Source organism: Euprymna scolopes, chromosome 25 (genome assembly GCF_053919585.1).
Source record: "Euprymna scolopes isolate OS-2025 chromosome 25, ASM5391958v1, whole genome shotgun sequence".
In the NCBI taxonomy this organism is placed as follows: Eukaryota; Metazoa; Mollusca; class Cephalopoda; order Sepiida; family Sepiolidae; genus Euprymna; species Euprymna scolopes.
In genome coordinates, this window is record NC_136506.1 from 48,884,764 (window position 1) to 48,897,328 (window position 12,565).

The 12,565-nt window shown below is 35.4% G+C and overlaps 1 protein-coding gene across 10 annotated transcripts in view; it reads right to left on the bottom strand.

Moving 5' to 3' along the window:
• Positions 1–12,565, bottom strand: part of LOC145247343 (uncharacterized) — a 96,975-nt gene that overhangs the window by 73,588 nt on the left and 10,822 nt on the right. For all 10 annotated transcript variants that reach the window (XM_080109010.1, XM_080109009.1, XM_080109013.1 and 7 more), the window contains exons 4-5: positions 7,968–8,066; positions 6,328–6,438 (exon numbers count right to left, since the gene is read on the bottom strand). In XM_080109010.1, coding sequence (XP_079965136.1) covers positions 6,328–6,438; positions 7,968–8,066 — 210 coding nt within the window. The remainder of the gene's footprint in view (positions 1–6,327; positions 6,439–7,967; positions 8,067–12,565) is intronic.

The window sequence follows — 12,565 nt, forward strand, 5'->3', positions numbered from 1 at the left end:
CACTATTGTGAGGTACTGGCCATTGAACACATTACAACATCAACTTTTAACCCTCAAACAAATGGACAAGTGGAAAGTCACTCTCCAAAAGTAAAAAATCAGCAAACACAAATGGTGAGGAGAAGTAAAAGGAAAAGGACCAAACTTTTTTGGACAAAGTTTAAAAAAGAAAAAATGGCAGAAGCAAAATTCTATGGAAGAATTTAGCTTGGGAGGAAGGTGATGTAATGGAATAACCTAACATCCCTTCATAGATGAAATGAACTATAGATATATTAACCCTCTCATGTAACTGAGAGAGAAGGAAAAAAGACAGGAAGAGAATAAGAAAATATGTAGAGTAACTCTTATGTCACATGCATTCCCTTGTAAATAAACCCCTTTGTCTTTCACCCATAACGCCGTGTTTCTTGCTGTATTCTTATTTAAAGTAAGGATATAACACTTTCACATTTTCAATATGTTTCAGAAAAATCTAATGGATAGGGCAAAAGTTATGGGGTAAAAAGTGTCATTTTTTGCAATTTTGAGGAATTTGTAACCCCTTTTGAACTCCTGGGAACGCTGAATCCAAGTGAAAATGGACAAACGGTGCAGTTTCACGCCTTAAGACATGTATATTTGAATTCAGCACCAGGGAAGCTAAGTCAAATTCTACGGTCCCAAAAGGTAAGAAACTTTTCTGTTCGTAACTTTTGCAGCCTACTAATCTAAAAACACTAACATGTTTACTTTTTTATTTTTTCTCCTTTTCCTTATCACAGGTTTGACTTTAATCCTCAATATTTGTCTTGTTTTATCTTTCTCCTAAATCTTTTCTGTCAAAAATACTATTAACCAATACTTTTTTTATATTTAAAACAAGAAAAAAAAAAAAGTCTCCCATGAAATTGAACATTTCCCAAATTATATTTGCATATTATCTGAACTTAAAAATATGCGGCTTTTTTTTTTCTTCTTCTAAAGTATGCATTACTTCTAGCTAGTCTAAAGTTAACACATAACCCTAAAGGTATTACTTCTTAACCAGATTTTTAAACGAGTTAAAAATAACCAGACATTTTCAATTTGATAAAAGTTCCATTATAGCATATTTATTATGGGTTGGAGCTGGAACAGTCGAAGATCCCAGCTCGACCTAGATAAAGGCAAAAAGTATCCATGCATTAACATGGGAAGGGAGACTATCTTCAAGTACTATCCTCAGCCGGGAATGGGGTAACGGACTTATACTAAGTAGATATTAATAAGTCCTTCTCACCTTTTTTTTTTTTTTAATATTTTATTTTTTTTATTTTTATTTATTTTCTCAATGGAGAGTAGATAATGCATGTTGGATGTGTTATTGGCAGCTCCAGTAACTCTTGCTTCTCCCTTTTTGTCCTTCAGTCCTCATTTCCAATGAATGATTTTTCTGACAAAGGGTGAAGAAAAAGCTGCTTTCCAGGTCGGTAGTACTTTGTAAAGAGTAGCCTGAGATGTCGGAAAATTTCTATTTCTATGTCTATCCTTGTGGTCATGTCACTAATAAGGGTGCTGGAGGTAAACGTTTCATCTGGGCTGACGTTACCCGCCTGATAGTCAGGGACACGAACCTTGGATGACCCACTAAGGAGGCTGTCCTATCAGCAGGTGCAAAGTACCGGGGCTGCTGTATTGCCATTTGGTGAATGAATTCTGGACCATGCAGTGTTTTCTGATGAGGGCCTCTCGATGCCATAATATTGGGTAATTGTTACGGCTTTACCTTATCATGTGCTACAAAAAAAAATTTCTTGTCTTTTTCTCTCATATTTTCCCTCTCTGTACTGCTCCAACCAAGTCTACTGACCTGCTCCACAAACCCCAAAACCTCAACAATCATGACAAATCTCCAAAAAAGAAACACAAATAAACCTAGAACCCCATCCTCCAACGTAGACCCCTACTACCAGGTCTCCTTCTCCAACATCAGGGGTCTACATTCCAACCTTCCAGAGGTTGAAACACAATTACAGGAGACAAAACCGGACATATTCTTTCTAAGTGAAAATAGCATAGGGCCAACCACTTCTCTAGATGAATTTATAATTAAAGGATACTCTAACTTAACATCTAAATCTGACTCCCAAGATCGCCATGGGCATGGAATATGTGCCTACAACAACGATGGCTTTCCATGTGGTAGGGATATCTTCAGAGAAGACCCTAATTTACCTTATATGTGCTTCTGGGTTGCACTAGCTTACACCACTGCATTTATATTTGCCCTCTATCGCCCCCACAACAGTGGGGTTACTATCTTTAAGAGCAGATCTGAGAAAATTGACCACATCCTGCCTGCTCATCCTTCGGCTAACATTCACATTTGCGGTGATTTCAATGTCCATAATGTGGAATGGCTGACCCACTCAAATAAAACCGATGATGAGGGGAGGTTTAGTCATGATTTTGCCATTGCCTATGACCTCACTCAGATTTTTCACGAACCCACCCGTCCGCCCGATACTACCGGTCAATATGCAAGCCTTCTAGACCTATTCCTCACAACTTCCCGAGCTGTGTTCATGTTCCGTTCTATCTCCTCTGGGATCCTCTGACCACTTTGTTGTATCAGTTAAGATAAAAATGAAATGTAATAAGTCTTCAGACCTACCTCTCCACCGTACTGTATATCGATACTCTATAGCTGACTGGGATAGCTTCCGTACATTCATATCTGACCTACTTCTGCATTCCATGTTTAAAAAGGATGAGTCCTCTATAGTATCAGACCTGACCGAATGGTTAATTGTAAGCATAAACCAATTCATACCATCAAAAAAATTCGAACAAAAACCTAACAGCCAGCCATGGTTCTCCCCTGAATGTGCTGCTGCAATCGCGCACAGAAATCACTTTTTCCATAGCTACCAACGTAATAGATGTACTGAGACTAAAGCTACTTTCAGGATTGCCAGCAACCACTGTAAAAGAGTAATAAAAAATGCAAGAGAGCTATATGCTCAGTCTGTTAAATCCAAAGTAGCTGAGCAGCAGCTTGGTTCCCACCAGTTCTGGCAAATAGCAAACAGGATCTTGAACAGAGGCGTGCATTCTATCCCAACTATCATCAATGGACCCAAGGTCATCTCGTCAGCATCAGACAAGGCCAGACTATTTGCCAAGAACTTTGCAGCTTATTCTACCCTATGCGACAATGGCCATCAACTCCCTGTATTTCCTCCGATAACAGACAACACGCTATGCAACATACAAATATCTGTGCGTGAGGTCGCCAAGCTAATCAAAAACTTGATTCCAGTAAAGCAACTGGCCCTGATGGCATTCCAGTTATAGTGCTGAAAAAGTTCCAACCAGAACTTGCCCTCATACTTACAAAACTGTTTAAGCGTTGCCTTAAGGAGGTGCTTTCCAACACCGTGGGAAACCTCATCAGTATGCCCTGTATTTAAGAATTCAGGTGAAAAGCCATCTCCCTCTCAGTAAAGACCAATAAGTCTCCTGTGTGTCATGAGTAAGTTATTGGAATCCATAAAAATAAAGTAGTAGTCAACCACCTCAACAGAAACAACCTTCTTAGTGACATGCAATATGGTTTCCGCTCTGCAAGATCTACAGCAGATGTGCTAATGGTTATATCACATAGGATTAGTGAATCTCTTGACAAAGGTTTCCTTTCCAGGGCAATTGCTCTTGACACATAGAAGGCCTTTGATAAGGTTTGACATAAGGGCCTACTTCACAAGATTTCCAGCTACGGTATTACTGGAAATGTTTTCTCAATCATTAAATCATTTCTCTCCGATAGGCTCATAAGAGTAGTGGTTGATGGGCAGAAATCAGAAGCCCACAGTATTAATGCTGGAGTCCCCCAGGGGTCCATCCTGGGCCCAACTCTCTTCCTGATCTACATCAATGATCTCCCAAAACACATACTTAAATCATTTGTTGACATCTATGCTGATGACACGGCCTCTATGGCAACACATCAAAGGCCGTAAATGACAAAGTTCTCTCTCCTCTGATCTTGAGCGCGTGGTACAATGGGGGAAGAGGTGGCTGGTCACTTTTAATGAATCCAAAACCAAGCTTCTATCTTTACATCATCAACGCTCTGATCCCCATCTGGCATCAATTGAAATGGATGGCTCTCGTCTTGGGGAGGCTCCATGTTTTGACATGCTTCTGAATTTGGCCTTTACTCCTGATCTGAAATGGAACACATACATCAAATCTGTTGCCAGGGACACTGGGAAAATGGTGGGATCCTTCTACCGCTCCAGAAGATATCTCACTACTGATGCAATTCTCTATCAGTATAAAAGCCAAGTACATCCAAAGATGGAGTACTGCTGCCACATCTGGGCAGGAGCTGCTAAAAACAGCCTAACTTGCCTTGACAGAGTACAAAATAGACTTTGTGGTTTGGTGTCGGATGCCCTTTTCTCTTCCCGGCAGCCTCTCTCCCACAGAAGAGACATTGCAAGCCTGTCTTTTTTTTATAGTTATTTCCATGCCAAGTGCTCGTCTGAGCTCCAATCTCTTGTCCTCCCTTGCCAATCTTTCACGAGAAACACCCGTCTGGCTGAAACTACTGTCAATAATTTTCCCCACTCTTTATCTGTGCCTAAATCCAAACGTAGATTCCATGAGCAGAGCTTCTTTATCAGAAGTGCACGATTGTGGAACTCTCTTCCGTTCGCCTGTTTCCCACCTGACTACAACTTGGATGTCTTCAAATTCAACATAAACAAATTCCTGACAAACCGGCCCCTTAAGTAAGACACTCTATCAAATCTCCAATACTAATGATTACTACAATACTATCTCATGGGGAAACCACTATATAGACATATATATCAAGTTTTTGAGTAATATGAAAAAAGAGCTACAAAAAGGCATGTTTTTTTAGCCCTAAAAGTCCCAGAGGGATGCGAACCAGAATTAACAGGGTCACCCACAGTGAATTTTGACGAAGTTTCAAGAAAATCTAATGGACGGATCAAACGCTATGGGGCAAAACATTTCATTTTGGGCCATTTTTTTACCTCTTGAGCCCCTGGGGACGCTGAATCCCAGTGTAAATGGATAACGGAGCAGTTTCAGGCCTTAACACATGTATATTTGAGTTAATCACTGTGAAAAACCACTATATAGTCAGATATATTAAGTTTTTTGTTGAGAAATATGAAAAAGAGCCACAAAAAGGGGCATTTTGAGCACTGAAAGTCCCCAGGGATGTGAACCAGAAATTACAGGATTTATATTAAGAACAATGGGCTTCACATTTTGGCCAAGTTTCAGAAAAATCTAATGGATAGATCAAAAGTTATGGGGCAAAACGTGTCATTTTTGGCGATTTTGGGGCATCTTTTTTACCTCTTTTGAGCCCCTGGCGCGGAATGGGAATTTTTGCAAAAAAAGTTTTTTTACTGTGCACATCTATTTAATGAAATACAATTTGTAGCAAAATTTCAGAAAAAACTAATGGACGGTTTTCTGGCAATATTCTGGACAAACGGACGCCACCCCTCTCTCTGATAAATCGGGGGATCAATAAATCATCTATATATATAAAAGCTTAAATGTATGTATGTATGTATGTTCGCTTTTTGTGTATGTCTGCAAAAGGCTTTTTTCGTCGGCCTTCTCGCTCGGCTCGCTTCTTCTTAAAACTTTTTATATCACGTCTAAATGATAATATCTACGACTTAAGAACGAGGATCACGTGTGTATTTAATTTGCCCGACTTTCACGCGCTATATTTTCTAGATATTTCGATCGCTTTTCAGTATAAAACAAACGAAAACTGGCTTGCAGCCGCATCATGTTTCAAGGTCAAACATCACGCGACTTAAGTTTCTCGCACCTGTTAATTTCATTTTATAAACGTTAAATTAAGATGCTTTTCATTCCTCTTCTCTCGTGGCCGAGATGGCTAGGTCCCAGGGTTTTTTTCCATTTCGTTTCCCTCTCCACGTCAAAGGTTTGGGGTTCAAGCCTACTTCGCTACTAAAACATTTTTTTCTTTTACACCTCCAAACACCTGGCCAACATTTTTTATTTTAAATAGGGTTGTTTTGATCACCTCCCCCAACATACACACCTACAAACACCCGGGCCACGCCGGGTACCACCCGCTAGTCCACTTATATCAGCATCTTTGAGATGGGAGGGGGGATTCAGTGGAAATATAGTTGGAAATATGTAACACCCCTGCCTCAGTATAAACTCATCATGCAAGCACTATCAGAGGGCGCCCATTGTTTCTAGAGTCACAAGTGGTACCAAGAACAGACAGAAACAGTTAAATTGATTATTTTAATAAAAAACTGGCTATCATACCTTTAAGCTCTTTTTTCTTATTTTCCAATTCCTCCAAATAAGTTTCAATAGGAACTGTTGGCTCGATTTCAGGGTTAATCAAAATCTCTAAAAACTTTTGATATTCACCATCTGGAAAAAAAGTTAAAGCCGAAAAAAGACATTTCAGATAGGTACACAACAAGTAGATGTTTGAAAATTAAATCCTATGTATATTTTTGCCTTTTTCTACACATGTACATTATGCATAATTCAAGACTTTGAAAATATGGACATTATACAGAGGATAACTGCTGCTTTGTGGTTGACATCCAGAATCTCATGTTGACAACACTGATTTCTGCAGAGACGTATCACCGTCCTAACATATAGAATGCTTCGTATTCTCAGATGATCATCCATCTTACACTGATCAGGTTAATGTCAATGCAATCAGTGCATCAACATGATTATGCCCTATGTATAGTTATGACTATATATTATTTGCATCAACAAAATCATATTATATTTGAAAATTAGTATTTTAATTTAAGCAAAGAAGTGTATGAACCTAGGAGGAGTACTGCTTTCATATGTATGTATAAACTTAACATGCACACACAAATAAAAATGTTTAAAAAGACCATTGCAGAGGTCAAGGAAAATGGACATATATCCAACAGGTACCATTTGGTTTGTAGTGTCTTAACATGGTAAAGTATCTTGACCTTAGCAAATTGACCATTAATCAACAGTTGAGACTAGAGGGTGATGCATATCAATGTACCTTTGCACGTAAGAAGCAATTTCTAAGGCAAATCTCAACTTGAATTAAATACTGATAAAACTTTTTCATCTCAAGGTGAATCAACAGAATTCACATTGATCCTTACTAGAGTTTCATAATGAAAAATCTGCTAATATAAACCTTTAGCATGAAATGCTAAACAATTTCTTTATATCCGATATAAGATGAAAACATTTTAATTTGATGCATGTGGTTCAAGTAGGATGGATTAATGGCCCATACAGCCAGATTATGAATGGACATTTTTCAGTGACTGCCTTATCTCTTGGTTTGCTGACACACTTTGCCTTTATGTGATTATTTATGGGTAACATAGCAAGGTACATATCTAAAAGCATTAGACCCCCAACGATTTGAAAAAGTTATTCACTTGGAAATCTGTCAAATTAACAGAGTAATGTTTCAATGTAAACCAACTTTCAAAAATGAAAAATGAAAATCATGTGAATATCATGTGAAAAGGGACTTTTTCCAAACTTTATTTTATTAAATAATAATTCAATATAAAGACCAATATCAATGAAAAATATTTTGATACTAAAATTAATAATTTTCTGAATTTGACATAAATGCACACCATCTCTGCTTTAAAATGCATGGATGCAATTCATGTGCATCTTCATACATAGCAATTAGTGAAATTTGTTCAAGCACTTGGTTTAATCAGTAAGAAAAAAAATAGTATAAAAGTTAAAAACAAAATATATTTTGATTAATTTTAGTATTTAAGTTTTCACCTCCTGCAAGTTACATAGCCAATGTCTTGTGACAAAAAAAAAAGCTTATAAATCAATTGAAATAGTTGAAATTATTTTAAAAGAAAAAAATATAATATATAAAATAATATAACTGAAAGTGGTAGATTAAAACTTACCTTGCTCAATGGTGCCTTTTTTTGTGTCAGCTTTCCTCATCTTTTTCTTGGGAACTTTCTGGAAAGGAGCAAACTCCACCACAGCTGGGTATTCATTTCCTGAAATAAGAAATCAATCAAAGATAATATGGAAGAGGAAGATATCCTACAGCATGGTATACAACTGACTACAAAATTATTTTTTGTGAAAAGGGTTTTTAATCACATATAAAAAAAAAGAAGATTTCACATTAAAGATAACATAAAACATAAGAAAATATATGGCACAGAAATTCAATGACAAATGTTGTACCTTTTATTTAGAAGATACTCATTTCCCAATCAGGTTTTTCAAAATTAGTTCCTAATATTCTCAAAACACTTGAATTTAAATAATTTAATTTTCTTTTTTCAATATTTATTCTTTTTGACTTGCATTTTTTAAAATAGCATACAAGTATCATTTAAGGTAGCTTCATCTCTTGTTTCAAATCATATTAACTTTTCAAATAGCACTGTCCTTATATAGTCATATAATTTTATATTTTGTATATTTATGACACATTTTGCTAAGGACAGCAAAACGTGTCATAAGTAAACAAAATATAAAATTTGAATTTGGATGAAAATATGACACAATTTCATTTCATATTCCACTTGACTTTTCATTTATTTCTTAAAACCCATTACTTTCCATTCCTTTCAACTATGCCTTTCTTTAAAAAAAGCTTTCAGTCTGTTTCAACAAGATATGCAAAAAAAAAAAAAGAAAAAAAAAGACCAGTAAAAGCCTCCCCTCACTACAACTTTCAACTTCTTGTGTATTTACTATGACTTATGTTCAATAAATGCTTATTGTAGAGAAAATTTCATAACTGCAACAAAATATCGAATCAATAGCAGCATGATTCTATTTCTTATTCTATTTAGTTTATTTTCTTATACACTTATTCTTATCTATAACATACACACACATATGTATATATTTTCTATTAACAGTTAAGATTTTTAAAGTAAAAGTTTGATAAATGTTACAAATTACCGGAGCATATATAAATAAACAATAGGAGTGAAAATTTAAATCATTATTTCTGGATTCATTTTTTCAAAAATCCATGTAACTTTACAGTCTGTTTTATACATGAACCCTAAAGCTGTATGGATTTCTTTAGAAAAATAAAGAAATAGTCACCAGAATAAAGCATCCTATTGTGTGTGTGTGTGTGTGTGTGTATGTATATATATATACACTAGCAAATGTACCAGTCGTTGACTGGGTTCAAAAACAGCCTACAAAAAATGGACTCTGAGTTATGAAAGTATGAAAAGGAAGGGTTGTAAAGAGATAGCTTTAAATTTGGGAGTATCAAAACCAAAGCAAAATATGATGAAAGTAAAAATAAAATAGATAAATCCCATAATTTATTATACTATACCTGTTCACACTGAAACACTTATTACAATATTCTGTGGATCTATATTAAAAAACCTTGTTAAACTTTGTGACATATTTCCATTCTATGGAGGTCAGGTGCAAACAAACACCCCATAATTTTATTATACCATATTTCTTCAAACTGAAATATAATTATCAAAGTATACTTACGCAGATAGATATGAAAAGTCTTTATTAAAGTTTGTGCCTATTTCCATTCTATGGAGGCCAGGCGCGAATGCAGACCCCACAATTTTATTATACCATCCCTATTTAAGTTAAAACATACTTATCAAAGTATTATTATGTACGCCTATATCAAAAACACTTGCAAACGTTTTTTTAATTTTTTAATTTTTTATTTCCATACTTTGTGGACCAGGCGCATACGCACACCCCACAATTTTAATGAATCATCATTGTTCCAGATCAAACATACCCATTCCTGTGTCTCAATACATCTATCATTATATGCGATCAGTTTTCTATAATAGTCAACCATATAGGAGCCTATTCGTGACCAGACACACACACACAGATGTTCAGCTTTATATTATATATATTAGTCCTCGCGCAAAATAGCAAGACACAAAATATTTTAAATAATAATAGAATTAAGAAGACTTTCGCTGGCGAGGACAACTATTCACCGTAACCAGTTATAGATTCCTTTTGAAATTTTCATCTCTATTTTTCTCGTTATGTACTGAATATTTGTTAATGAAACCTATATGAAATATGTTCCTAGTTAAATTTTAAAGATTTTCTATCCTGAAAGAAGTTTAAAAAAATTTAATCCAAAAAAGTTATTTAAAGTTTTTGTTAAAAAAATTCAGATTTTCTCATTATTCAGACTTGTATTACAAAGAGGGGGTTGCAAAAAATGAGTTGTGGTGTGCGGAGAAATACAAACTGAAACAAAGAGAATATTCAGACTTGTAATAATACAAAGAGGGGGTTGCAAAAATGAGTTGTGGTGTGAGGAGAAATACAAACTGAAATAGAGAGGAGAGTTTTAAAATATAATCTTAAAAAGATAAGATACAAGAAAAGCATTTCATCCAAGGCATGAAAATTGTTAAACAAAATGTTTTTACTATAGGCTTTAAAAATATTCAATTTGAAATTTATTTATCTTCAAAGTGCACTTTTATAAGTTTTACAAAGTAAGGTATAAAAATTTCATTTAAATTGAATCAAACAATTACCTTGGATTTAATTTATGTAATGTACATTTTGTTGCAATTTATAAACATTATCTTTCATCTAGCAATTAATGATATAGATATAAAATTTTCAATGATTTTTTTAAAAGTGCAACAGAATGTACATTACATAAAATAAATCCAAGGTAATTTTTTGATTCAATTTAAATGAAATTTTTATACCTTACTTTGTAAAATTTATAAAGTGCACTTTGAAGATAAATAAATTTCAAATTGAATCTTGTACCTTTATTTTTAAAGTCTATAGTAAAAACATTTTGTTTAACAATTTTCATGCCTTAGATATTTTGCAATCTTACAAGTCACCCAATAACTAATTAAAGAAAAGATATAAACTTTTATACTTTTTGCATTAATTTTTTTATACATACTATATATATATGAGAGAGAGAGAGAGAGATACAGAAATAAAATATTAAATTAAAATTTATATCATTCTATTTAATCACAATTTATGAAGAAAATAACCATTACACATGTTTCTCAAGAAGGATTTATGGACAATTCAGGCTGTTATAACCAACTCTTCCTTCAAACAAAAACACCAGGCATGTCCTTGGCCACTTTGGTCTTGGTACAAGATATGACAATGACAATTGGCTAGCAAACTTTGTGACCACCAATTTCTTTGTGATAACTAACACCTGCTTCCAGCACCATCATCGTCATCTTATCACTTGGCGTTCAAATGATGGCTACATGGCTAATCGGATAGATTATATCTTAATGCGTGCATGTTGAGTGGGCTCTGTTCTTAACTCCTATGCTTTTCAAGGCACGCTTACCAGTAGTGAATTTGGCTCAAACCACACACTTGTTTCAGCAAGTCTTAAACTTCAACTTCAAGTGAGGTGAATGACTAAATAACCAAAGCGGATCAATATTGCTAATCTGAAGTTAGACACTAGTGGCTATTTCAGGATAGAACTTCATAACCTGTTATCTCTTTTGCAAACCAACAGAGATATCAAGATATCAACTAGAGACAGAATGGCAAGTCATTAAATCTGCTATCATTTACATAGCACACAGGTATCTTGGTGATATGAACCACAGAACTATTCAGTAAAAACAAGCGTGAGCGATGGGTGCACTGAACTTTCATGATCTAGGGTGTTGTGTTTCTCAGTCACCCACGCTAACAAATACATACTAGTAAGAGTTTGTAAAAAAAAAAACAGTATTCAGCAGCCTGTGAAGACTCCCATAAATTTTCCAGGATTCTGTAGTAGATGAACTGAGGAGCATTGGGTATCAGTTAAACACTTCATTAGCATGACAGCATTATCATTACAAACCTGGATGAATGATTGAAGCTTAAGAAAAAGCACTTTGATGACTCTGCTTCTACTGTGAATGTAGTTCAAGTTGAGGAATATGACTGCAATACCATGCCTCCTACACTGAATGAAGTGAAAGATGTCTTGCTTTGCCTGTGAAACAAGCCTCTATCTGAGAATGTGATACCAGCGGAAGTCTACAATGCCGTGCCTTAAGTGCTTGCAGCATGGGTTCTTTGAGGCAATTTGGCGCACTGAAACGTTCCCTTCTGATTGGTGTAGTGTTTCTCCCATATTTCAAAAACAGTGACAGAAAAATAGTTCAAATTACCAAGGAATAAGCACCATTGTGTTGTGGCAAAGGCCTTTGCAGTTCTTCTGCTGCATCGATTCCAGAGTATCTACGACTCCCATATATGTCCTTCTCAAGATGGCTTTCGACCAGGCAGGGGTTGTACTGATAAAATCTTCAAGAACAGACTAAGCCTTGAAAAGCGTTAAATGTTTCAGCAACTCACAGTCCTCTGCACCATTGACTTCATAGCGGTATTTGATTCCGTTGATTAAGGCTCGGTTTGGTGAATCATGCAAGAAGATGGCATGCGAGCAAAACTTTTGCAAATTGTTGAAAGTTGTTAGTTGTCTACCAAGGCCTTTGTATAGCCCTAAGGTGAAGAG